General features: G+C 49.6%; 1 protein-coding gene across 3 annotated transcripts in view; it reads left to right on the forward strand.

The window, feature by feature from the left end:
- ASAP1 (ArfGAP with SH3 domain, ankyrin repeat and PH domain 1) overlaps nt 1-27,677 on the forward strand; it is a 344,270-nt gene that overhangs the window by 299,199 nt on the left and 17,394 nt on the right. For 2 of the 3 annotated variants that reach the window (XM_047783238.1, XM_047783239.1), the window contains 11 exons: nt 296-344; nt 2,349-2,512; nt 3,991-4,124; nt 6,561-6,652; nt 10,902-11,088; nt 11,297-11,382; nt 12,805-12,920; nt 13,073-13,140; nt 14,588-14,695; nt 16,194-16,422; nt 27,321-27,491. In XM_047783238.1, the coding sequence (XP_047639194.1) occupies nt 296-344; nt 2,349-2,512; nt 3,991-4,124; nt 6,561-6,652; nt 10,902-11,088; nt 11,297-11,382; nt 12,805-12,920; nt 13,073-13,140; nt 14,588-14,695; nt 16,194-16,422; nt 27,321-27,491 (1,404 nt within the window). The remainder of the gene's footprint in view (nt 1-295; nt 345-2,348; nt 2,513-3,990; nt 4,125-6,560; nt 6,653-10,901; nt 11,089-11,296; nt 11,383-12,804; nt 12,921-13,072; nt 13,141-14,587; nt 14,696-16,193; nt 16,423-27,320; nt 27,492-27,677) is intronic. The other variant, XM_047783241.1, reaches the window with a different exon arrangement.

Here is a 27,677-nt window from a genome sequence, read left to right on the forward strand (position 1 = left end):
AGGGGACCTGGCCAGGGATGTACCTGCTTGTCAGGGCGGCCCTGTGAGTTATGAATCATTAAAGAAGTGCTAGGTGTTTATTACATGGTGTTTGCAGCTATTTTGTTGTTTTTCAGAAAAGCGGTATTGACAATGTGAATCATGTAACTGCCATAGCAAATTGATGCAAAAATAAAAGTCCTGCTTTCAAATGTGTACACCTCCCCCCCCAGGAACTTTGAAACATTGCCTTGTACCTGAAGATATTATTGCTTTCTGAGGTTTCACTTTTTTCTGTTTCTTTCCTGTATTTTAGATAATAGGACGTATCACTTTCAGGCAGAAGATGAGCAGGACTACGTGGCGTAAGTAGTTTGGACATAACGACATGGTGCCTTCACGTGAAAAAGCGCCTCTCTGTCCTGTACAATAAACCTTAAAGTTTTCTTTTTAAAAAAAAACAAAAACAAAACAAAACACAACCACGCCTGGTGGTTCCCCGTGCTTGTTCCTGACCTCTGGGCCTTCGCATGTGTCTCCTGTCTCTGGGGTGCTCAGTAAACTCCGTGCCCCCTTCAAGGCTCTGCTCAAGCACCACCTCGCTGGGAGCTTTGCTCCCTCCTGCCCCCCAGGTCCCCTGCCTCGGTCTGCGAGCCCTGGAGCCTCCTGACCAGCACTGTGCCTTCTTCCTTTCTAATCCATCATCTGCTCTTCGGAGGTCTTGACTCGGAGCAATTCACCTTCGGGGCCGTGGGTCTGGGATTCTCTCTGAGGGCTGGTGGTGGCGAGGGCCGACGTGGTTGGGACGCCGGAGGTCACGGCGCCCTACGGGGACCATGTTTCTTTTCGTCTAATTTACACGGAGGGGGCTTCACCGCCTCCCCGGGTTACTTCCTCATGGGAAAGTGTTCATCGAGTTGAACGGAGAAACCCTTTCTTGTCTCGCCGAGGAAGGAGGCAGGTACAGCAGGGAGAGCAGCTGCACGTTTGAAGTCAGGCAGCCTGGCGTTCTAGTTCAGAATCTGCCCGTTAGTGGCTTTTTGACCTTGGAGAGAGCATCCCATCTCAGCCTTCTTGTCCATAAGATGGATTAGGGCCCTACTTGCAGGATTTTGAGGCTCGAGATAAAATGTGTAAAGCTTGTACAGTTCCAATTTTTTTTTAGCTCCTGTAAACTCAAAGTAACTTTTTTTAAAAATTTTAAAATAGTTATGTACTATTTCATTACTTATACTTTTTTGTATGCCTGTTACTTTCAAATAACTTAAAGTTTTTAAAAGAATTTTCAGGGAGTTCCCATTGTGGCTCAGTGGTAACCCAGCTAGTATCCATGAGGATGAGGGTTCGATCCCTGACCTCGCTCAGTGGGTTAAAGGATCTGGTGTTGCCATAAGCTGTGGTATAGGTCACAGATGCGGCTCAGATCCGCTGTGGCTGTGGTGTAGGATGGCAGCTGTAACTCTGATTCGACCCCTAGCCCAGGAACTTCCATAGACCGCAGGTGCAGCTCTTAAAAAAAATTTTTTTGCTTTGATTCTTGGCCCTTTTGAAATAGCCTTTCCACCAAATTTGAATTATTCCTCCAGAAAGTGAATTGTCCTTTAAATATGTATTTTTGGATAATCATGGCAAACTTTTTTTTTCTTTGTCATGACTTCTCAAGAGGCACATGTGGCCTAAGGGAAGAACTCTGAGAAAAGGGCTTAGCAGAACTGTTTTGTCTTCAGGTCTGATGCCAGTCCTACTGTAGGGCCTTGGGCAAGTCACTTAGTCTCTCTAGGCTTCTGTTTCTTCTTCTCTAAAGCATTATAAACCCCGACTCAGAGGCTTGTTGGAGGGTTATATTTCAAAAATTAGAAGTTCTTCGCACCTAGTAGATGCTGGTCATTCATGCAGCCGAAATAGCAGAATACCTAAAGAAAGCAAGACAGACTGCAGTCAAGCGAAAACTGCGGTATCAGCGCTGCTGCTGCTGCTGCTAAGATGCACGGTGGTGCACCCCGTGGAACCCAGATTCTTGAGTTGTTTTTAATCAAACAATTTCAGGTTTCCAGCTTGAGGCTAAATGATAGAAAAAATATTATTTAACTTAAAAGTAGTAAATGCCTCCCACCCTCCCCCCATCCTAGACAGTTAGTTTTGAGCTGTTAGGTTTCTGCCTCACAGCAGAGAAGCTAGGCTGTGCGGGGGTCGCTCACAGCACAGTGAAGGTGGGCGCCACCTAGAGGAAAAGGTGCGACTATTTTAGCTTTTTTTTCCCTCGTGAAAGTAATACAACTCGATATAGATTTGGACAGTTGTAGGAAAGTGGAGGGTCAAGCATTCCATCTGTTTCTCCTACAGAAATTCCCTCCTGTTTTTGACGACAGGTGGATCTCCGTGCTGACGAACAGCAAAGAGGAGGCCCTGACCATGGCCTTCCGTGGAGAGCAGAGCACCGGGGAGAACAGCCTGGAAGACCTGACGAAAGCCATCATCGAGGACGTCCAGCGGCTCCCGGGGAACGAGGTCTGCTGCGACTGTGGCTCGTCAGGTACTCGCCCCCAGCCTTGAGCCGGCTTGTTAAACATCCCTCCTCTTCCTGTAGGATATACATGAGCGCGTTATTTTAAAGCCTCATCTGATTGTGGACACGGACGCACCCCCAACACGTCTTCCCCACGTGAATGGTCCCACCGGTGGGTGCTTTGACCCACGCCGTTTGCTCTGCCTGGAAACCTCCCATTTGCTGTCCCTGCGTGGTCCCCTGCCAGGATGCTGCCTTTCCTGTAAGGTCTGGTGAAATAAGCAGCGTGGACCGCTGGGAGAGGGCACTGGACATGGAGCCCATCGTCCTGGTTGTGAATCCCCAGTCTGCCCCTCACAGCCTGGCCGACCTCATGCCAAGTCACTCTACTCATCTGAGCTTCTGCTTTCTCATCCTAAAAGCAGCTCTTAGAAGGACCGGATGAAACGGCGGGTGTGAAATTGGCTGGCCCATGCCGCATTTCTTCCTTTCTGCTCATTGATCCCTGTCCAACCTCTGTATCACATTTTTTTTTTTGCAAATTTCTGTTCTCAGATGGCATCTATGTTACTTGGGTGTTGACAGTAGCTAAGATTTATTCAGTGCTTACATTATAATAAGGATTACTCTCGTTGTGTGGCTGCTATTACTGAATCCTCACAGAAGCTCTCTGAGCAAGAAAACTAATATTATCCCCATTTCACAGATGAGGAAACTGAGGGACTCAGAAGTCGAGGGACTTGCCTGAGGTCACACATTTAATAGGGTCAGAACCTCAGGCAAACCTGGTCTCAAACATGATGATGCAATGTCCTACTGTTTCACTTGTGCCAGTGGACTCCTGTCTACAAGCCATGAGCATCTCAGAGGCAGGTCTGACGGTTCTGCTTCCATGTACGTGTGTGAGAGGGACTCTCGGTGTCAGGACATAGCAGGTGTGTGGTACGAGACAGGGCAGAGGAGCAGAAAATACTCAGGTATTAACCAGTCCAAAGGAAGCCTTGCCGCAGAGAGAGAACCCTGGACGGTTTTAGTGCCATAGAAATACTTGTTCCTGCTGTGCTGCGGCCCTTGGAGGGTGTAGAAAAAGCTGTCTTATTACCAAGAGCTGCTCGTGGAGAAGCCGTGAGCAGGGTAGAGGGTTAAGGCGAGTGGTAGCTGGGAGTCAGGGCGGCTGCAGAGCCCCGTCCGCCTTCCGTCCTTCAGAGTCAGGAATAGAGCAGCCAGCGAGGAGCCCTGCTCTCGGCACCTCCGGATGTGTCCTGGAAAATAAAGCACTTAATTTTGTTTTCGGTTCAATATTGAAGGGATTTTGCGTTTTTAATTTGCAGTATCACACTCTTTCCTCTCTAACAAGTGGTTCGTTTTTTACAGTAGCCCCTAGGCAAAACTGCTAGCATCCATTTCTTCCATTTAAATCTTCCCCTTGGAGTTTTTAACAAACTTTACTACCATTTTAGCTTCCACTAAAATTAGATATCTTGTCTTCCAAATCCTTTCCACAGAACCCACCTGGCTTTCAACCAACTTGGGTATTCTGACGTGTATAGAATGTTCCGGCATCCATAGGGAAATGGGGGTTCATATTTCTCGCATTCAGTCTTTGGAACTAGACAAATTAGGAACTTCTGAACTCTTGGTAAGTAGTGACCTGTCATGCATATCTTTAATGTATTGCTTTCGGGTTTTTTGTTTCTGCTGAGTACAAAGAATTTTAATTCCTGAACTCAGTGAATTTGCATAGATGTTTAAAATGTAAATAATGTGGTTTGTACTGTTGACTGTTTCTGTGTTTCCTGCTTGAAGAACTGGCAAATCATATATTTCTGTAATTCAACTAAACTTTCCTTCTGAGAGGCTTTTTCAAAGTTGCTATTATTCTTTTGGAATTCGTTTTTATATGATTCACTGTTAGAGCAGTAAGGGAGTTAAATATTGAACTCACATGTTAACCTTATCTGGTGACTTGGGTTATTAAAAATACTGACTAGGGAGTTCCTGCCATGGCTAAGCAGTAACGAATCCCACTAGAATGCATGAAGATGTGGGTTCCATCCCTGGCCTTGCCTAGTGGTTAAGGATCCAGCATTGCCATGAGCTGTGGTGTAGGTCGCAGAGGCAGCTCAGATCCCGGCTTTGCTGTGGCTGTGGTCTAGGCTGGTGGCTCCGACTGGACCCCTAGCCTAGGAATTTCCATATGCTGGGGTGCAGCCCTGAAAAGACAGTCAATCAATAAGGCTAAAGAGTTTTCCTTTGTTTTTAGTGTTTGTACATTTATAAAAGTACATGTGAATTGAGAGTGGCCTTTTAGCTCCTATTATAAAAACCAACCATTCCTTATTCCATAACGTCCATAGGTGGCAAGGAAAAGAGGCGTGCGCTTGTGGGGCTTATCTTCATGAGAGGGAGCCCTCTTCAGGTCCAGGATAAGGAAGAAAAGGCCTGTTGGGCATCTCCTTCAGTGCCTCGTGGCCATCAGCCCGGTCTTGTGTAATTGGACCCTGGAGCATTGTGAGAGGTCTTGATACTAAGGTGGAAAGGGTTTGAAGTAAAATAGGGCTTTCCTGGAACGGGAGGCTCCTGAGCAGAACCCGAGCCACCCTGGGGCTCAGGACATCTGAAAGCCCCGCTTATCGCCAGCCTTGTCTGCAGAAACCTACCCGGAGTCGGGGCAGTTAGTCGCCCAGCCAGCAGCCTTTGTCATCTGAGCAGCCATTAAGCAATGAAGGTCGGTCTTCTGATGCACGAGTCCCTTGATTTGGAAAATATCATAACGAGACACGGCTCCCTAATTCACCTGAGGATTATAGAGCAAAGGCTCAGACCTCATACCCAAAACATTCCTCTTCGGTATGAAAATGGCATCAGCCCATCTCCTTGACTTGTGTAAATGAAACCCAGTTTGACAACTAGAAATAAGAATGATTCCTAAACACTCACTGTGTGATAAACCCAGGAGACCTGGAGTTCCCATTATGGCGCAGCGGAAACAAGACCGACTAGTATCATGAAGACATGGGTTTGATCCCTGACCTGGCTCAGTGGGTCAGGGATCCAGCGTTGCCGTGAGCTGCGGAGTAGGTCACAGACGCAGCTCAGATCCCAAGTTGCTGTAACCATGCCGTAGGCTGGCAGCTGCAGCTCCGGTTCAACCCCACCTGGCATATGGAGGTTCCCAGACTAGGGATCAAATCAGAGCTACAGCTGCCGGCCTACGCCAGAGCCACAGCAACGCAGGATCCCTGACCCACTAAGCGAGGCCAGGAATCAAACCCACAACCTCACGGTTACCAGTCGGATTGATTTCCACTGCGCCACAACAGGAGGTCCCACATGAATGTTTCTTAAACTTTGCATTGGTCCCCAGATTACCTGAATGACCCAGAGCCCTTCAGGGCAAATTTTTTGGAAGGGTCTTGAACTCAGAAGCAAAATGCTTCCTAGGACCACTTCATTAGTTGCCTGGAGCATCATAATTTACACCCCAAACACAGAGAAATCTTACAGGCGTTCCTGTGTGGCACAGCATATTAAGGATCCAACATTATCACTGCAGCGGCTTAGGTCCCTGCTATGGCAAGGGCTTGGCCGATAAATAAATAAATAAAAATTCTTTTTTACCCAGTAAGAGTAAATCTGCATCTCTTAAAAATGAGTGGGTCACGGGGGTTGAAAAGCTCATTGCTGTTCATTAAGCATTTCACCTATATTCGTATGTGGAACCTGCTCTGTCTGATCTCAGATCGTGTGTGTGTCCACATCCTATTCTGGCCTAGCATTTATCGCATTATGTTTGTGCAAATTTATTGCTTTTCTCATCCATGGTTTCACTGGTCCATGAGCTCCTACAGGAGTGAATGCGGTTTACCCCTCTCTGTGTTTCCAGCACTCAGCAGCTCAGTGCCTGGCACACAGTACATGCTCAGTAAGTTATCTGTTGACTAGATGGATGGGTGGTTTGTGTTCTGAGTCAAATGAGGGGAAATGGGTATTCAGAAGTCTCAAAAGCAGATAAAAAGAAACCTGTTAACTAGTCATCAGGAGTTTGCTATATTGTGTTTTGTTTATGTTACAGCTGGCCAAGAATGTAGGAAACAATAGTTTTAATGATATTATGGAAGCAAATTTACCCAGCCCCTCACCAAAACCCACCCCTTCAAGTGATATGTAAGTACTTCTAATATACTGATTTCTTTACCATGCTATACTTACTCTTCTACCCTTCCAACAACTTCTCAGTGGCTAGAGTATTCTCCCCCACCACCAGAGGAAACCTCATTATGATAAAAAAAAAAAAAAGTATTTTGAAGTCCACTTCTAAATGTATCTGTTCATTTCACCATCGCCTTCCCCCTGGGTCGCTGAGGCTGCTCTGTGGGTAGATGAATCTTCATATAAGGACAGTTACCTCTTAATCATCACATGTTGTGATAAATAAGAGACATGCAGAAGCAGCAGGAGATTCCCGTCAGGTTGGCAAAAATCCAAACGTTTCACAGCCCACTCAGCCAGACTGTGGGAAAACAGACATCTCTCCTGTGTTGTTGCTGGGAGTGCAAATGGTGCACAGTCCGTGGGGAGCAGATTGGCTGTATTTGTCGCAGTGATAGATTTATTTACCCTGACTCAGCAACCCCCCTTCTGGGAAGGTCTTCCTGTCCTGTAAGAGAGAAAGATTGAGAAGCAAGCAAGTATCTACCTGCAGACATAGAATTAAATCGTCTATGGCGTGACCGCACCACAGAACACCTTGCAGATGTGAAAAGGAGGAAGGAAGCTTCTTCCGGCCCGAGTTGGGGCCGTCTCTAGGATCACTGTCAGGTGAAACCAGCACATGCCTTTGGGGCAGGGGAGGGCGCAGGCGTGGGAACGCGTGCCCCCCGCCCCAGACACACTTCCAAACCTGGGAACCGAATTTCCAGCTCATCTGCTGATTAATCCCTCATTTTTGAACTCTCGCTACTTCTTATCTGGGACTCAGACACCAAATAGATCTGGAGAGTGAAGGATACATAAACGTGTATGTATTTGATCTTGGGTTTGCTTGGACAAACACCGGCAAATACCCAGAAAACTAGGAACAGTGCTTACTCTGGGGTGAACAGAGGTATGGGACCCTTTAATAAACCGTTTTTGATGTCATTTTTATTGTTATGTGAATCTTTAAACCTGTTCAAAGAGGTTTACATTGAATTTACACTTTAAAATTTATCTTTTTTTTGTCTTTTGTCTTTTTAGGGCCATACCTGAGGCATATGGGGGTTCCCAGGCTAGGGGGCTAATCAGAGCTACAGCTGCCAGCCTACGCCACAGCCAGAGCAACATCAGATGTGAGCCGCGTCTGCCACCTGCACCATAGCTCATGGATCCTTAACCCACTGGGCGAGGCCAGGAATTGAACCCACAACCTCATGGTTGCTAGGGAGATTCGTTTCCACTGCACCCTGACTGGAAGTCCTGCACTTTCAAATTTTAAATGCTATGGGCGAATAGGAGAGAGGAGCACACAGGTAATGAGAAAGTAACTTCACGTGGTCAGTGTTAGGAAGAAGGCATAACAGAATGAAGGGTTAATACGTAGGGAGCCAGGGAGCACCTGAGAACCTGGCATTTGAGTTGGGAGCTAGACAATACGGAGTCTGGGCATGGAGGAGTGGCCAGGCAGGCGGGCAGGAAGGGTAGATGCCCCAAGGAGGGGCAGGCCTGGCGTGTTCTCGCAATAACAAGAAGGCAGGTGTGGCTGGAGAGAGCTGAGCGAGGAGAATGCTGGGAATGCCACGCGAAGCAGACGGCCGGACACGTAGGGCCATGGAGGTCATGGGACATTTCCTTCTTAGTATGATCAGGAGGTTTCAAACAAAGGAAGGACATGATAAGTTAGGTTTTAAAAGGATCCTTGTAGCTCAGTGGTTCTCAACAGGGGCCGCTTGGCAGTGTCTGGAGACATTACATCCTTATGACTTGGGCAGGTGCCCAGGCATCCAGTGGGTAGAAGCCACCGAGCATCCTCCAGGGCGCAGGGTCGCTGTCCATGGCAGAGGGTTATCCAGCCAGAACATCAGTTGGGCAGAGGTTGAGAAACCCAGCCATGGCTGGTGAGCAAAGGACAGACTGGGGGCAGAGAGCGTGGAAACAGACTGAAGAGAAACCTTAGTCCAGCTCCATTGAGAAGGGTAGATTGAACGAAGGTGGTAGCAGTGGAGGAGGTGAAAAGTAGTGGAATTCTCAAGGTGTTGCAGAGGGAGAACCACCAGGACTTGCTCATCAGTCTGAATATGGAATGTTTAAGAAAATTTTCATTGGCGTGCCCCTGGTGGCTCAGTGGTTAACAAACCTGACTGGTATCCATGAGGAAGCGGGTTCAATCCTGGCCTCGCTCAGTGGGTCGGGGATCCATCGTTGCTGTGAGCTGTGGTATAGGTCGCAGGCGCAGCTTGGATCCCCCCGTTGTTGTGGCTGTGATGTGGGCTGGTGGCTACAGCTCCGATTAGATCCTTAGCCTGGGAACCTCCATATGCCATGGTTGTGGCCCTAAATAGACAAAAGACCAAAAAAAAAAGATAATTGTCAAGGTGATGCACAAGTTTTTTGTCCTGAACATCTAGGTAAATGGCCAGTACCTGAGCCAGAGTGGGTAGGAAGGACTGGGTTTGGTGGGGAATGAAAAGGGAAAGTTGTCTTTCATCTAAAACTCTGGCATCCAGGCTTTCAGACAAGTGTGTCTTCCACCCTCCCTATGGCCCCATTTAACTGGATGTAACTGGACAGAGACAACTCTGAGTGCCCAGAAAGGTAAACACATCCTGCCCAGTGACAGCTCAGACACTTGCCGCAGCCGTAGAATGGGAGACCCAGGCTCGGCAGTGATCTTCAGGGTGACCCACGGCGGATCCCCAGTGCCCTGCACCTCTCCTGCCTGGTTATCGGGTAGCATCTGCGTGATACCTCCGGTGACAGGAGCCCCTGCAGACCTCGCTGCAGCTTCATGCGTAGAAACGGCTGTCTCAGATCTGCCTCCCTGACTTTCTGCCACTGATCCTAGTCCTACCGCCTGGACAACCATAAAAAGGAAGCTTTGAGATAAACCCGTAGCCGTGCATCACTCTTTGTGCCATAGCTGTGCTCTTGCTTCCCTGGAAGGTAGTCAGTAAGGCAGTCTGATTACTACGACTTTACAGGTGATAAAGCTGAGGCATAGTGAGAGCTAAAGTGGCCCTGGGTTACATAGATAGCAAGTGGTATCAGGCTTGAATTAAGCCAGTTCTTAAGTGTGATGCTCCATCTACCACATAGTAGCTACCTGTCAAACTTTATGTAGGTCCTTGCAGGAATTCTCAGAAGTGGGCGTGGGCTGTCCTCTCAGTCCCTGGAAGTCTTCCAACTCATCATGCTAAGGCCCTTCTAGAAGGACTTTGCACTAAGCATAAAGAACACTCTTAAGTGTACATCTTGGTTACTGAGCAGAATCTGCAAGTCCCCAAAGGCTTTGTGACGCTATCAACCAGCTCCACTCTCTGCTGCCAACCCAAATTGAAAGAAAAGGGCATCAGCACAACTTTAAACAGTGTTGCCTGGCTGTGGGATGTGAGAAACAGCAGGAATGGCTGGAATGGTTATTTCTGAGCAAAAAAAAAATTATGTCCCATGAATTAGAGCCCTCTTGGAAAGAAGAAAACACCTCTTAGGTGCTAGGTGTCCTTTAATTCAAAATATGCCAGTGAGTTATTATCCTGTTTTCAGATTGAAGAAAAAAAAAAAAGCTGGAATTCATGAAGATTAAGTCGTTGACCCCAGGTTATACTTGTAGTCTGCTATAGGACTAGGATTTGAACCCAAAATAAATGCATTGTCTTTTATTAATTGGCTCGTGTGATTGGGAAATTCAAAAGGGGAGTTCAGGTATAGCTGGATCCAGGACGTCATACAGTATCATCTAGACCCTAGCTTGCTCTCCGGACTCTTGTCACTCGTTCCCTCTGAGCCAGCATTCATTGTCAGGCCACTTTGGTCATAGACTCATCTCTACAGCTGGGAGATAGGCCCAGACCCACCAGAACCACTTGAAATGAAGTGGAGAAGGGGTGAATCCTGAAGAGAAGGAGATTCGCCCTAGGCCCACTGGGGCTTCAGGCGTGTTGTCCATGGCAGGAAAGACTTACATCTCTGTCCTTCCAGAGCTTGCATGTGCCTGTGGGAGGGGCTTCAGTGACAGCCTTGCTGAGCCCCAGTTTCCTATTAGCTGCTTCATTCTGTCTCTCCTGGAATAAACTTGGTCTGAACTTGGTTTGCTGGAATGTTGAAGAGAAGTGTCTCTTAATTAAAGTAACTCTTCCCAAGAGAAGACTATTCATCAGGGAAAAAAATGTAAATCTTCGCTCTTGGAAAATGAGTCTTACTTGGTCTTGCTCTATTTTAGGACCGTACGGAAAGAATATATCACTGCAAAGTATGTAGATCATAGATTTTCACGGAAGACCTGTTCATCTTCATCAGCTAAACTGAATGAGTTGCTTGAGGCCATCAAATCCAGGGATTTACTTGCACTAATTCAAGTCTATGCAGAGGGGGTAGAGCTAATGGAACCGCTGCTGGAACCCGGACAGGTACAGCTCCACTGAAATCAGGATGAGGGGGAGCACAGAAAATCAGTTGAGAGTGCCTCATTTTATTGAAACACCATAGCATGACGTTGTGATCAAGTGACCGCATCTAAATCAGAACAACTTGGGGGTACAGGGGGGTCACTGTTTGGGGGCCGCTGACGCAGACGAAGCCTATCTGAGCACCCTGTTTATACCGACCTTTCCTCAGGAGCTCGGGGAGACGGCCCTCCACCTTGCCGTCCGAACTGCAGACCAGACATCTCTCCACTTGGTTGACTTCCTGGTCCAGAACTGGTATGGTTTTTGTTTTCTCTGAATGTACCTTGTAAGTTACCACACCCCAGCCCTGTGGCTGGCCTAGAATTGCACAGGCAGGCTTTTTCCGTAAGGAGTCTCTGCAAGCCACGAGGTGTCTGCCGCAGCCATTCAGCCTTCCCATCGTAGTGTGAGAACAGCCACAGTCCCTACGTGAACAGGTGAGCTGGCCATGTCTCAGTAAAACTTTATTTACAGAAGTGAGCAGAGGGCTCCGTGTGGCTCACAGGCCGCAGTTGGTCAGCTCTCGGCGTAGTTAAATGTAAAACCCTATCTCTGGGTCCCAAACTTGCTGCCTTAAGGAAGACGATTGAAGGAGAGGTGACTTAACAGCCCAAGCTTTTATGATTCACAGCCTTTTATAAGATGTCAGTGTGTGTCGCTGACACAGCGGCTAATTCAAACTTAGGATGTATTAAAAGGAGAATAACATTGAACACAGGAGGCTTATTGGGCAGTTCTGTGAGCCACAAATTAGGAGAAGGACCTGGGGCTCCTCCAAAGGAGAGTGATCAAAATAAGGGGATTTGAACTCACATATGGTGAACGGTGCCTGGACATAAGCCAGGTTGTACAAATGCTCAGCCTCTTCTGTGGAGGTGCTTCGGTGTCACGGGTAAGACCACTGGCTCCAGAGACACTGCCTGTGTTCAAATCCCTGCTCCATCCTCTGTGTCTTGATAATCCCAAAACAAGCACTTTCTCCTCTCTATACCTGTTCTCATCTAAAAATACCTACTCTTGGAGTTCCCGTTGTGGCTCAGTGGTTAATGAATCCGATTAGGAACCATGAGGTTGCAGGTTTGATCCCTGGCCTTGCTCAGTGGGTTAAAGATCTGGCGTTGCCGTGAGCTGTGGTGTAGGCTGGCGGCTACAGCTCCGATTCGACCCCTAGCCTGGGAACCTCCATTTGCTGCAGGTGTTGCCCTGGAGAAGACCCAAAAAAATATATATATATATTTATATTTATATATATATATATATATACCTATTCCATCAGATGGATGTAGGGATCAAATGAGCTAAGAGTTCCCTGGTGGTCTAGCAGTTAGGACTCAGTGCTTTTACTGCCATGGCCCAGGTTCAGTCCCTGGTCTGGGAACTGAGAGTCCCACATCAAGCCACTGCACACCATGGCCAAAATAAAATACTTTTTTAAAAAGATTAAATGAGCTAATACGTGTAAGAAACGTGTATCTGTCCCACACGTAGTAGATGCTCCATAAATGCAGGCTGTTATACGTTGCTTAGAAACCTAGGTGTCGTCTTAAAGATATCGCCGTCTCTGCTTATAAGAATTAGGTCTCAAATTGAACTCAGTTATTAGCACAGAAAAGAAAAATGGTGACTCTTAAGTTGTAGAGCAAGTCATTTTTTTTTCCTAATGTCTTCCTCTTTCAGTGGAAACCTAGACAAGCAGACAGCGCTGGGGAATACAGCTCTGCACTACTGTAGTCTGTACGGCAAACCTGAGTGCTTGAAGCTGCTTCTCCGGAGCAAGCCCACTGTGGACGTGGGTAAGTGGGGCTGAGGTCTGTGAATAACCACAGTGAGCGCGTTTGATTGGCTGCAACTGAGACACGCCTGTTCCCCTGCGATGTGAGTCGTGTTCTTTGGCTGTTCACGATGTGCCTTAGCTAATCATGCGAATGTGTTCCTCTCATTTTAGTTAACCAGGCTGGAGAGACTGCCCTGGACATAGCAAAGAGACTGAAAGCCACCCAGTGCGAGGATCTGGTAAGCAGCGTGGGAGTGAGAGGGGGCTTAGACCACCTGCCTTAAAACAGCCTTCTCGAAACCACAACTGGAAATGAAAGAAGCAGGTTTTTTTTTTTTTTTTTTAATGCCTGCACCCGCAATATATGGAAGTTCCTGGGCCAAGGATTGAATCCCAGCCACGGCTGCAACCTGCACCACAGCTGTGGCAATGCTGGATCCTTTAACCCACAGCACCTGGTTGGGAATCGAACCCACACTGCCACAGTTGGGTTCTTAACCCACTTTGCCGCAGCGGGAACTCTTTTTTATTTTTTTTAACATTGGCTAAAGAAATCCAGACAAGCACTAAGACTATATTTGGAAAAAATGGTACAGTGATAACATTTGTCGTCTACATGTCTTTTGAGTCGAGTTAGAGTGTTGCAGCTGAAAGACATTTGGGAGTTCTCAGACCAGACGGACTGGTGGATTGAGGTCCTGCTTTTTATTTGCTAGACCATTAGTCTGTAGCTTAACAGTAAAGAATTACTGGGGAAGCCAGTTCCAAAAATTGGGCAGGTATAGGTGAGGGTGCCGTGGTTTTCCGAATGCCCCCCTCCCCATCCTTATCTACCACTCACCTCCCGACCCCACTTGGCCTTGCTTGTAACTGCATGGAGCACGGTTCTCTGAACCGCGGGAAACAGGGCAATGGGAAAGATAAGTCGCGTTCCCTGGGGATTCTGCCGAGGGCCCGGGCCAGGCACAGCCATGGTCCGCCTTTATTCTTAGAAGAATCCTTTGAGGAAGTGGGCCTTCTCCCTGCCCCGTTTTATGACTAAGAAAGTGGGCCACAAGTTGAACTGGGATTGTCATTAAAGGCCTGTCTCTCATGCTTCACTTTGATTTTTCCTTCCAGCCAGGAATTTGCCTTTTTAAGAATCTTGGGGGGCGGGGGGAGGGGTGGCTTTTCTATTTTTTTTTCTTTTTTTTTAGAGCCGCACCAGCGTCATAGGGAGCTTCCCAGCCTAGGGGTTAAAACGGAGCTGCAGCTGTTGGCCCACCCCACAGCCACAGCAGTGTGAGATCCAAGTGAGCCTGCAACCCATACCACAGCTCACAGCAATGCCAGATCCTTAACCCACTGAGCAAGGCCAGGGATCGAACCCATGTCCTCCTGGACTCCAGTCACGTTTGTTACCGCTGAGCCAGGAGAGGAACTCCTGAGGCTCGTTTTAATATTAGCAGGAAAGCTTTGAATTTTGGAGAGACGTCAAGTTATCAAAGTTAAAAAGGCTCCACCTGTCATTTTTGCAGTTCCTCTTAGGTCTGTCCGGCAGCAATCCCACTTGTGTAATCAACGTTTTGCCCACACTACAGCTATTGGTGATGACTCTGAAGCCAGGCGTAAGGTGGGATTTGCCGTTTGTGTACTATCAAGGTCTGACATTTCAATTAAACTAGTTACGTCTGCTCGTACTTTCAGCTTTCCCAGGCTAAATCTGGAAAGTTCAATCCACACGTGCACGTAGAGTATGAGTGGAATCTCCGGCAGGAGGAGATGGACGAAAGCGATGATGATCTGGACGACAAGGTGAGTGTCAGTGACGCCTCTGAACCCCTAAACGCTTCTTTCTGTGCCTACACCCAGCAGATGAGATCCGTTCCTTCTGAGACGGGTTTTGGTCTCAGGGCCTGATTCACCAGGGCCGTTGGCTTTGTTTTCGGTCCTTACTAGGTGCCCCTTAGTAGCCCTCGAATCAGGCAGGGTTCTCCAGAGAAATCAAGCAGTAGGTGGGTGGGGAGGGGGTGGGGAGGTGCAGAGACTCAGAAGTCTGCTTTCAGGAATCGGCCCCCGTGATGACGGGACTGGCAAGTCCAAAATACACAGAGCAGGCCAGCCGGCTGGAGGTTCCGGCAGGAGTTGAGGGTGCAGTCCTGAGCGTGGGAACAGAATGCCGCCTTCTTTCTGTGGCCGGAGCGGGGGCGGGGCTCAGTCTTTTGAGCCCATCAACGAAGTAAATGAGGCCCACCAGTTTTACTCGAAATCTAAGCTAAATGTGCTATTTCATCACATCTAAGAAATACCTTCACAGCAACATCTAGACTCGTGTTTGACCAAACGCTTGTGCAGCATAGCCTAGCCACATCGACATATAAAATTACCCTTCAAAAATCTAGTAAATGAAAAGTTGTCACTGATTATTTGAATGTGGACTAGGCGACAGTCAGCCCGTGTGTTACCTCAGATCATCTTTACCCAAAGCCCACTGGGGTGTTGCTTATTGCCCCTCCCCCCGCCCCCCCACAGAGGAGAAAACTGACACACAGGGAATTTTTACTGTTTATCTAACGTCTCATAGCGAGTAAAGACGATCTCGGGTATCAATCCCAGTTCCGTGTGACTCTGTCACAGCTCATGCTTAATTACCTCCAAAGGTTCATGCAGGCATTTTTGCATCAGCTGGTGAGCACCTGCGGAGGGCCATTGCTGAGCTCTCTGCAGGACCTGGTGGCTCTCGATGCCACTGAGGGTGCCAGCTGGGAAGTTGCATGGGTGCTGATGCCGTCAGGAGCACACTCCAGCAGTCCCTTGTCAGTGGTTGATGGTGTTCAGAGTCCACGAGGTTGGGTGGGACTCTCGGGTCTGAGTCGTCAGCCTTAGGTGGCCGTCACCACCCGGGCGTGGGGGAGCTTCCCGCCCAAGAGCATGTGAAATGAGGAGAGAGCCGAGGAGAGAGCTTCGGCATCAAAGAGGCAGAAGAGTGAACGCACCCGAGTGCTCAGATGCTGGTGAACGTGCCCTGCCCAGAGGCAGTGTTTGCAGATCAAAGGTTAAATCTGTGACCTGATGCTTCTGAATACTGTGACCCTAACCAGTGGGGCCCTGGCGGGGCCCTGGCAGTGTCAGGAGAACCCAAAGGGTGGGTCCTCTCTGGATGTTTCCCCTGCACTGTGTGGTGGCTCTCAGGCTTTTGCGTGCGGAGGGCCCCGGGGACCTAGATTCCCACCTAAGCCTGCCCCGCGGAGTCCTCCACACCCCGGCAGGGTGTGGTCAGCTCACCCACCGCACTGTTCCTTTCCTTTGCCAGCCGAGCCCCATCAAGAAGGAGCGCTCGCCCAGACCTCAGAGCTTCTGCCACTCCTCCAGCATCTCGCCCCAGGACAAGCTGTCGCTGCCGGGGTTCAGCACGCCAAGGGACAAACAGCGGCTCTCCTACGGCGCCTTCACCAACCAGATCTTCGTCTCCACAAGCACAGACTCGCCCACATCACCGACCACAGAGGCGCCCCCGCTGCCTCCTAGAAACTCCGGGAAAGGTATGAGCCTTGAGAAGGGCTTTCGACTCCATCCTCAGAGCTGAGAGCTGACCCGGGTACATTGGAGTGGCAGGTGGGATGTGACCTCAGGGACAGCTTGAAATAGGGACCTTGCCATTTGCCAGGTTACAGCTGAGAAAGGAGTGTCACGGGCCCTGCTTGCACCTTGTCTCTTGAGAACCTCAAGCGGTCTGGTGCGGTATTTGCTTTGTGCCCATTGTACAGATGAGAAAACTGAGGTAGAGGGACCTCTACCCAAGGTCATGCAGCTGGTAAGTGGTGGCGTTGAGATTCAGTCCAGGGTCCACATGGCTCCCAAACCAGTGCCTTTTCCTGTACTGTGAAATAGAACTTCACTTCTTCTTTGCAGACTTTCTTTACTCTAAAATGTCTGTCTTCTGAAGCCGCGAGTAATGACAGTGGTGTTGGTAGTTAGGAAGCTCTTGCTTTATGAAAGGCCCTGAGCCTGCCCTGCTTTTTTCCGCTCAGAGTGAGGTACGTAGTTCACTTGCTGGCACCCTGAGACAGGGGCCGAGGTTCAGAGGGGTCCAGGGACAGGCCTGAGGGTCTCAGGCGTTTGGGATCTCGCCCAGGCCTGTGTGAGCTGAGCCCGCAGTCCTGTGGTTTTTCATGAGGGACCCACTCCCCACCCCCCGGGGCCGGATCGTATCCAGCACCCCCATGGGGGGACCCCGTGAGGGGGGAGGGCTACTGATTCTGCAGCCACGAAGCACCTGTGCTGCCCCGATTCCACAGGGGCCCTGCCCCGAGTGTCCATGTCCCCGCGCAGGAGGAATCGCGCGGCACCCAGAGCTGCAGCCCCCACGCGCGGGGTCCTCCCTGTGGCCTCGGCTCCTGCTAAGGCAGGTTGGAGGGCCCGGGGCACAATGCCGCGCCTATTTGGATCACAGTGGGGCTATTTTCTGGGAAATGTGAGCTTTATTCAAAACAGTGTTTTTTCAGAGCTTATTCTCCATTGAAATGGGGTTATAAATGGGAGCTGTGTTCTTAGAGAGACCCCAAACGGCCTCAGAGATGATAACGGAGAATGTGAAAATAAGGCTTGGGCGTGAACGGTACTCCTCGGCGATGACAAGTGACCGGAACAGCCACGGCACACGGAAGCCAAAGGCTTCACCTGCCAGCCTTGCTTCCCCATTTCATGCCACACGTTAGGCTAGAAGGTACCTTCTAAATCGCTGGCCTATCACCGTGCAGATCTGGGCTCGCCTCTGGGAAGTGATATCCCCCATCACGTAGCAATCTGCAGAGATCCCTTTCTGCACCCGAGAGAGGACCAGGAGAAAATTCTAGACCAATAAAATTATCAAAAAGTATCTCCAGAGGGGTCCACGTCCCCTAATTGTGTTGCCAAAAACTGGTGATGACCTGTCTAGGCAGCCAAGCCGGGCCTGTTCACACAGCCCCTGGGTCATTGAGAATCTGGAAAGTCCACAGGAGAAAATGATGCAAGGCCTAGGGGCCAGGAGCCCCCCACCTCCTTGTACCCCTTTTTGTAGTTTTATCTGGAAGGGACACAGAAACCCACAAAGTAAACTGACTCAACGCCAAGTATTTCTCTCTTGCCTTGAATAGATTCTAATTAGTTCTAGAAGACAAAGATCAAATTTATTTAGTGATCCAGCTGCTGAAACAAGTGCTTAGAGACTTGGCCACAGCAACCATGGTCAGCTAAGGATAGACTCCTCCCCCCGCCACCCCCAGATCCCATAAATGAACATAGAAATCCCTCTCTGCTAAAATCAGACCGTCCTTCCAGGGGGGGGGACAGCAGATTCGGAGATTGGGCCTGAGCTGCTGCGACACAAGAGCACAGCCTCCCGGTGATGTTTTTGAGGGACCAGAAATGGGAGGTGCTTCCTGCAGCCAGCTCGGCTCACGTGCTCTTACGTTTGTGTGGAAGAGTGACAGTGTTTGAACGGGGCCTTAGAAGCCAGAGTTGAAGATCAGCTGATGCTCTGTGTTCCTTACGTCCTCTGGGACACCATTCTGTGGGACAACGGATGGACCCGTCTGCATGAAGTAGAGATGTCTTGGGCCTGTCGTTTGCGTGGCTCATCTCCCCGGAGGCAAAGCAGAGGTATCTGCTTGCCACAGAGGTCATCTCCACACCATCAGCTTGGGGGATGGAAGGAGGATGGCTTCTGGTGAGGCAGAGGCAACTCATGGCAAAGTTTCCACTGGTAAAGGAACTACGGAGGGCAAAGTAGAAAAACATCAGTCTGAATCCAGCTTAGGAAACATGTTTGGCTTTTTAGGGCCGCATCCACTGCATATGGAGGTTCCCAGGCTAGGGGTCGAACGGAGTTGTAGCTGCCAGTCTACACCACAGCCACAGCAATGCAGGGTCCAGGCTGCATCTGCAACCTACACCATAGCTTACAGCAGCGCGGGATCCTTAGCCCACTGAGCAAGGCCGAGGATCGAACGTGTGTCCTCATGGATAGTAGTCAGGTTCATTTCCACTGCGCCACAGCAGGAACTCCCAGGAATATTGATTGATTGATTGTCCTTCTAGGGCCGCACCTGCAACACATGGAGGTTCCCAGGCTAGGGGTCTAATCGGAGCTATAGCCGCCGGCCTACACCACAGCCACAGCAATGCCAGATCCAAACCGTGTCTGCAACCTACACCACAGCTCACGGCAACGCCGGATTCTTGACCCACTGACCGAGGCCAGGAATCGAACCCGCAACCTCATGGTTCCTAGTTGGATTCATTTCCTCTGCGCCACGACAGGAACTCCAGGAATATTTTTTTAAAAACTCTAGCTGCCTCGTGAAGATGCAGACGTTTCACCTAACGTGCCACTGGGCAGAGCCCCCTGTGCTTGAGCAGGGCTCCACTCAGAGCTGGACGACTCAGCCGTTCAGACTCGGAAACTCACCACCGTTAAGCCTTCACAACCTGCTGCTGCCTAACCCCTTTTTACGTGCGAAGTCCAGCAAGATTAAATCAAGGCTATAAAATGAAGGATGCAGACGTGTCTCACTCCCGATCAGCTCCCCCTGCACGGAGTTGAGCGTGTCTTTATTGAGACTGCATGTTCTTTGGGATTGCAGAGACGGGTGCATTCTTCATCATTAAGCTAAAATCATGTCAAAGTACCTGGACTTTTTTTTTTTTTAATTTTTTAGAGCTGGAAGGATATTGAAAGTTTCATGCAGTCTTTCTACTGCTACAGAAACGAAGCCCTGGAAAGGAAAGGTTAAGCAGCTTCCTTCAGGTTACACAGTGGCTGGAATAGGATGGAAGATTAAAGTGGGTCTTAGGACTTGTTAGCCAGATCTGCTAGTTTCTTTTCCGTGTTGAGGAAGAGGGTCCATCTCTGTCTTGTCTTCCTCGTGCAGTTGTCATCAGAATCCAGTGAGACTATGTGAAAAAGCATTTGTCCAACACAGAGCCTGGAACTCCCGGGAGGGCCTCCCATCCCATCAGGACAGCTAGGCTGTGACTCCACAGACGTCTCCAAGGTTGGGAAGAAGGTGGGAGCAGCGTGGTACCCAGACCAGTGCTTGGAAGCAGTGCTGCTTGCTCGTGGTTTGACTGGTTACACTGTTTGCAAGTAGTTTGAAGCTACAGCACTGCCGTTTTCTCACTGCGCAGTCGCATAGCTTTCGCACGGCGGCGGTACCCAGCCTGCGCCTGACGAGAGGTTGCTATGCGGGTGCATGACAAGGACGGGAAGCTTGTGGCTCAGTGCCTGGCACCTGGTCAGTGCCCGGGGAGGGTGCTCCTGCTGGAATTGGAACCACTGCAGCTCCTCACTCTAACGGAGGTCCTTTTGGGAATAGGAGCCAGGGTGAAGCTGCCCAAATGGGGTAGAGTGCTCAAATGGCAAAGCCTGGCATGATGTGGGTGCCTTTAACTCTAAGAATTTGTCAAGTGAAGTAAAAGATACATCTGATCTCAGGAAGGTTATTTAACTTACTTGAAAGAACTGAGTTTCAGGCCTTTAGAACCACAGAGTGAGATGTTGATTGCAGCTCATTCGCGTCTGTTCATGAAATCAGTCCCCTAGACCAGGCGTCGTGTAGCCCCTCTCTCCGCACGTCCTGTGAGCACCTGTGTGAATCCTGCAGTCCACACTCGCTCTGACGCGGACTTCCTGTTTCATGCAGGCTCCGGCCTTGGTCTGATAAACTGGCAGACCATCTGCCCAAAAGCAGCACAGAGCCTGGCACACCGAGGGCTCGGTAGGTGCTTGTCACAGAATGTTAAACCCGACGCTGCCCTGGCCGTCAGTTTAGGTGAAAAGACTAAACATACGCATCAGCCTGAGAATATAGCTTGAGAATAACACGCTGTCCAAGGCAGACCCATCTGTAAACCAGACTGTGGCTGCTGGGCAGCTGTGAGCCCCTCTTTCTCCTCGGCTCTCCCTTGCCCCACCCGGGAGAACAGGCTTCCCCTGCCATGTGCTGATTATGTCCCTGTCCTGGCCATGATTCAGGGACTGCATCTGAAAAGTAGGGATTGGGTCTGGCTGGGTCCCTGCATAGAACATGACATGATGTCTGCCACTAGCCCGGCGTGAGCATTCAGTACCTGGTAGCCTGTTGGCACCTGCTGCCTGTGTGCAATTTGGCAAGTGTTCCAGGCCTGGGAATGTAGTGAAGGCCAGAGAGGGGGTTCTACTTGGAAGCTCGCCCTTCGCTGGGAGAGCAAGCTGGGAATTGTACCATCAGGGGCAGCTCCGAATGCCCCCCAGACCTGAAGAGGGTGAAGGAAGTCTAGCAGGCAGGACTCCTCCAGCCTGGGGGCCGGATATGAGCTGTCACTGCAGCCCTGGCACAGAGGGGGCGAGCTCCATCCCTGCTTGTTGAGTGAATAAACAGCAGCAGAATCAGTGAGAGCAGGTCTCAGGAATGTATGGCCAGAGCAAGGAGGGCCACTCCTAACACCACCCAGATGTCCTGAGAGTCATCATTGACTTGCTTCTGCAGAATGTTTATGGCCAAACTCAGCTGTGTCAGCGTTTTGTGCACCACTTGTCTCTCATTTGAGGTCTGTGACAGCAGCTGGAGGAGGCAGAAGGGTGGCAGGGGAGAGGATGCCTTGGGATATAGGTGGCCAGCCACCGCCAAAGTGCTGCTGGGTGAGTCAGGTTGCTGAGCAGGTGTTTTCCTGTGAGTGGCATTGTTCATATACTGATGACTGTGGAGTTTCCTGGGATGTTTTATCTTGTGGGAAGACAGCCATTTGAGTAGCTCCACTTAAAAGCTTCCCAGGGACCGTTGTCCTGGGATTTTTTTTGGTTTAATGGGGTTTTTTTGTCTTTTGCCTATTTTTGTCACTCAATCCTTTGTAAAGCATTACACACATGTCACATGTCAGCTTGCACTGGCCTCCTTGCTGGCTGAGAGCATGTCTGTGGCTTCTGCCCTCAGCAGTGGCCTCCGGCACAGGCTTGCCACCAAGTCGCCCGACAGCCAGGGTGTGGACAAGGAAGCAGGGAAATCCTTGTGCGTCTCCTGTAGAAGAACAGAGAAGTGTGAAGAACCAGCCCTGAGCCCCTGAAGTTGGGCCCTTTTCTCTTAATGATCAGGGTCCTGGAAGAAGATTAAGGGAATTGTGTCTGGGGATGTGAATAGCTTCTGTGTTTTTGTGTGTAGCGCTGTGTCCTTCACAGCAGCACCCTGTGTGCTGGGACCCTGCCGGCTCTACTGCCAGTTTACTGTGGTTTCACCACCCCCACAACACCTCCCTGAGCCTGTTTCCCCATCTGAGCCTGGAGATCACAGTAGCCTCTTCATTCTTCTCTAAACAAATGTATTGCCGAGTTCCTGTCGTGGCTCAGTGGTTGGTTAATGAATCTGACTAGGAGCCATGAGGTTGCGGGTTTGATCTCTGGCCTCGCTCAGTGGGTTAAGGATCTGGCATTGCCGTGAGCTGTGGTGTAGGTCGCAGACACAGCTCGGATCCCACGTGGCTGTGGCTATGACCATGGCCAGCAGCTGTAGCTCCGATTAGACCCCTAGCCTGGGAACCTCCATATGCCGTGGGTGTGGCCCTAGAAAAGACCAAAAAAAAGATAAACAAATGTATTGCATTTTTATCTACTTTTTTGCTTTTTAGGGCCACACTTTCGGCATATGGAGGTTCCCAGGCTAGGAGGTTGAATTGGAGTTACAGCTGCCGGCCTATGCCACAGCCATGGCAATGCAGGATCCAAGCCACATCTGCAACCTACACCACAGCTCACTGCAGCAACTCTGGATCCTTAACCCACTGAGTGAGGCCGGGGATCAAACCCGAAACCTCATGGTTCTTAGGTTCGTTTCTGCTGTGCCATGACGGGAACTCCCCTTTATCTATTTTTTAAGTGATATAAGCTTTCTACTCTTTCAAGCTCTGTACTACAAAACCCATTAAAAAATGGTAAATTTGGAGATCCTGCTGTGGTGCAGCAGGATCAGTGGCATCTCTGCATCACCAGGATGCAGGTTCAATCCTCAGTCCAGCCCAGTGGGTTAAGAATCCAGCACTGCTGCAGATGTGGCTCAGACCTGATCCCTGGCCTGGAAACTCCAAATGCTACAAGGCAGCCGAAAGATAAAAAAGAAGGAAAATGGTAAATTCTTCATTTGTATTGTCCAGAGTTGTATATTTAACTCTGTCCTTAACTCATGTCATTAAAACGTTTCCACATGGCATGTTAAAGTATGCCTATTATACTGCTACAGACAGTTTTTCCAAAAACTGTCAGGATAATTTTTAAAGCCTTCTTCCAGGTCTTGTTTTTTCTTTAAAGTTTCAAAGGTGTTTTGGTTTTTTGTTTTGTTTTGTTTTTGTAGCGTCTGCTTCTGCAGCATATGGAAGTTCCCAGGGGTTGAATCGGAGCTGTAGCTGCTACCCTACCCCACAGCTCAGGGCAACGCCAGATCCTTAACCGACTGGGCAAGGCCAGGGACCACACCTATCAATGGATACTAGTCGGATTGGTTTCTGCTGCGCCACAACGGGAACTCTCCAAAGGTGTGCTCTTATTTGGTCTCCCAGCGTGAAAGACTGCCGGGTTTTCTGTTTTACTAAAAACCTGAGGTACAAGGACAGGGGAGAACCCTCCTGACCTGCACCGTGAACTCTTTCCATGGACTCAACTGGCGTGCCCAGAACGCACCAGGCATGTGAGATGGGGAGACGGTGTGGCTCCTGGTCCGAGGCAGCCCCCAGCCTGGAAGGAGGAGAGAGTAGCTGATGCAGGGCGGAGGCTGTGCAGCACCATGAAGCCTTGCAAGCACGCAAAGAGGGGCCGCTGCTCCAGGGCGAAGGAGGGGTTAGAAGCTTCTGGATGGGGTTACAGTGGGGCTGACCCTGGACAGATGCAGGGGTGAGGAGGGAGACAGCACAGTGGCTCCTGAGATGCCGTGATGGGCTTCCATGCTCTGGCTGCACCTCTGAGCCTCAGGCCTCAGGGGCCTCCCCAAGCTCGTGACAGTAAGGCGCTCGTGGCAGCAGAGCTCAGGGCCATGAGGTAGAGTTGCAGGCATGTCCACGAGTGACCAAGAGGCTGCTGGACACATGACAGTAACCCAGGCACGTGAAGCCCCGGTGAGAGCTGCCGTCCACTGTTTCCTCATGGAGACCGTCTAATAATTTAACCTCAGTTGTTTAGAGCAGCTTTGGAAGTCTAGACCCATATTTTTGAGGAAAATTGTTAGAAGATATTTGACACAATAGCCAGCATTAGTGGCAAATGAGGTTTGGGGGTGTTTCCTGCTCCCTCCCACGGCCCCTGACAGGGTTCAGGGGGGAGACCCTGCCGAGCCCCTTCCCCCACCTTTTAGTCTTGCCTCCCACCCCTTTTGAGTTTGTTCGATGCTGTGTTTACTCTTTGTTGTAGCTTGCCTTTTTTTTTTTGTCTTTTTGCCTTTTTTTAGGGCCGCATTTGAGGCATATGGAGGTTCCAGGCTAGGGGTCTAATCGGAACTGTAGCCACCGGCCTACACCACAGCCACAGCAACTCGGGATCCTTAGCCCACTGAGCAAGGCCAGGGATCGAACCCGCATCCTCATGGGTGCTAGTCAGATTCATTTCCGCCAAGCCATGACAGGAACTCCCTGTTTTAGCTGTCTTTACCCTGCCAGAATTGCTTCTTTCCTGACTGAGGCAATGCTCAGGTTTATTGTGCAAGAAACATCCTTTTTAGTGCTTAGAGACTCGTTACTCATATTGGAAGTCTTCGAGCTGTTGGTAGGTTAAAAAATAGTGTCTATTCTTTCTGGGGTCTGACACGGCGTTTTCTGCCCTTTTTAAATTCATCTCCTACCGGCCAAGAAGAGTTGGTGGTATCTTCCTTTCCGTAGTTTCTATTACAGAACAGCAGGTGGGTCTGTCTGTGTGTTTTCTGTGGAAGTAGGTGACAGCATTGAATTTTACTTTTCAAACGTCACGCCATCCCTCCCTAGTTCCTCTCTCCCTGGTTTTTGATCCCTTGACCTAAGTGAGATGGTCTGCCTTATTTAGGGATCGCAAGCCTTAACACCAGAGAAGGGGCCATTTATTCATGCCCTTATTCCATACTGTATTACTAAATTAGGCTTACTCTGCACCAAGCCAGAGAAAAGCCTGACCCTATTAGAACCTGCAGCATGTGGGGGAGAGGCAGTAATCAAGTGAGCAAAGACAAAGAATTCAGATGGTGGCAGCTGACAGGAAGAAAGTAAGAAGGCTGTGATGACATGAACACTAATCCCCGTGTGTCTTAAATGATGCAGGAGGCGTGATTTTGCTTGGTTTGTGGTTACAGGACAGCTCTGCTCTGATCGCTCCTAAAATCACGCACAGACAAACTTTGCCCAGAGGGTCCGTGGGGAATCTCAGGCAATTTCCAGGCTGGATTTGGAACTGATTGAATGGCCCTTCAGATGCACTTCATCCGAGCGTCCCTAGATGGCGATAAAGATGAAACTGCCGGAGAGTCTCACCATTGTCTATTATCTACTCTCCATTTTTTTTCCCAGAGGAAAGTTACGCTTCCTCGTGCTGAACGTTGTTGTTGCTCTTTTCCTCGTGTCCCCGAGCCCAGGAAATGCCAGCCCGCCTTTCAGGACGGGGTGAGCCCCCTCCGGCCCCAGGAACCGGCCTCGCGGCCCAGCCCCTGCCCCTCATGGCTGCATAGCCGTGATCCTGCCCAGCCCTGCTTTCCTGGCTGCAAAATGGGGCCAGTTACTCCCGCCCTCACTGCTCACAGGGTTGTTAGGAAAGTCAAGGGGAGTAGCACATACACACACTTTGAAAACTAGGCCGTGTTAGATGAACACAAGGCTGTGATGGCAGTGACTTCCTTGTTACAGAAAGAAAATCGTTTCTGAACCTGCAGGGACGCGTGCCGGAACGAGGCATTGATTCGGGCCATCCCATCGACAGGACTGAGAATAAATGCCACAACCGGGGCCCTTTAATCCTGAAGCAGATGACCCTTTTACTGAGATTAACAGTGTTTAGTTCTAAGACGAGACTAATTTTGAGAAACAAGGGTTTAAGCAGTGCTGTACTGACCAGTAATTGATCATGGGAAACAGCAAAGCTTATTTTCCCAAGGAAGGCAGGCCAGCAGTAATTAAGCTTTTCTCTTAATACACAGACTGTAAAAAGCTCTTTTGGAGCCTTTCTGGATCACAAGGTACCTACTCTCCTGTGTGAAACACTTGGTGTGGCAGTGTTCCTAGCTTTCTTTGTTTTTCCCTTTTTTCCTCTTTTAATGTTTGCAGAAGCTGATTGTTGCTCATGAACACACTTAAACCGTATATCTGGTAATAATCTCAAACTTCCATATGCCTCGATGTGGCCCTTAAAAAAAAAAATACAACCAAACTCCGTTTTTTCTTAAAACATCAGTTCAAAAAGTCAACTTTTTGCAGTCGTGGTTTGTGTGTGTGTGAGGTGTATTAATGTCATTACTGCCATCCTATCGTTATCTCTGGAGAAAGTTGAGACTTTTAAAAATATCTATAAAGGGGGAGTTCCTGTTGTGGTGCGGCGGAAGCAAAGCCGACTGGGAACCGTAAGGTTGAAGGTTCGATCCCTGGCCTCACTCAGTGGGTTAAGGATCCGGCATTGCCGTGAGCTGTGGTGTAGGTCAAAGACACAGCTCGGATCTGGTATTGCTGTGGCTGTGGCATAGGCTGGTGGCTACAGCTCGGATTAGACCCCTAGCCTGGGAACCTCCGTATGCTGTGGGTGCGGCCCAAAAACAGACAATAAATATATAAAAGTATCTATATAAATCAGTATCTTAACTTGTTCAGGCTCCCTATGATATAATAGGGGGTTGATGACTTCTAGAATATTTCAGAATTTGAGGAAAAAAGGGTTTTTGAATTTCCCTTCTTTCCAAGTAAGCCTTTACAGTAGAGCCTTCATTATTTATAAAATCCATCAAAAAAAAAAAACTTAAGGCAGATTTTGCCAACTAAAAAAGTTGTCATGGAGAGAAAACTGTGCTCTGTGGATCCTTTCATGTTTCCAGCCGAGGCCCATCGGAAGCTTAGCCCACGTTCTGCTCTTTCTCCATCGATTTTGCTGGCAGTGCCATGCTCCTTCTTCCTCACTCGGTTTTGCAATGATTCCAGTGAGTTATTGGTTTAAAATGTGTGTTTTGTTTTCTCCATTGTATCCAAATGACGCTCTGAAACTTGTCCTGTTCTGTGTTGACTGACATCGGATTCCCCAAAGGCACGCACTCCTTTTTTTACCAGCAGTTTTTAAAACCCTCTCTGAGAGGTCCCAGGTTGAGGGACTTGGCCGTGCCCAGCCAGGTGCCTCTGTCTGTGTATAGCCCCCCACTGGACGCGGGGGAGTGACTGCATACGGGCTGTGGTGTCTGTGAGACTGGGATTAACCTTCCTGCCCCATTCGATTCCTTTCCAGGTCCACCTGGCCCACCTTCAACACTCCCTCTAAGCACCCAGACCTCTAGTGGCAGCTCCACCCTGTCCAAGAAGAGGCCTCCTCCCCCGCCACCCGGACACAAGAGAACCCTATCCGACCCTCCCAGCCCACTCCCTCACGGGCCCCCAAACAAAGGCGCAGTTCCTTGGGGTAAGTCATCCTCAAGTCAGGCCGACACTGCCCGGGCCAGGCAGCGCGTGGGGCTCAGGGGACAGTGGCCACGCAGCGCGCACTCAGCAGGCGGCCCAGCCCGCTCGCGTGCGCTGCATGAGGGCGTGAATGGTATGGTTGCACAGCCTCGGAAAGTCCAGAAGCATCTGGGGAGACATGCACCAT

This window comes from Phacochoerus africanus, chromosome 6 (assembly GCF_016906955.1).
Source record: "Phacochoerus africanus isolate WHEZ1 chromosome 6, ROS_Pafr_v1, whole genome shotgun sequence".
NCBI lineage: Eukaryota > Metazoa > Chordata > Mammalia > Artiodactyla > Suidae > Phacochoerus > Phacochoerus africanus.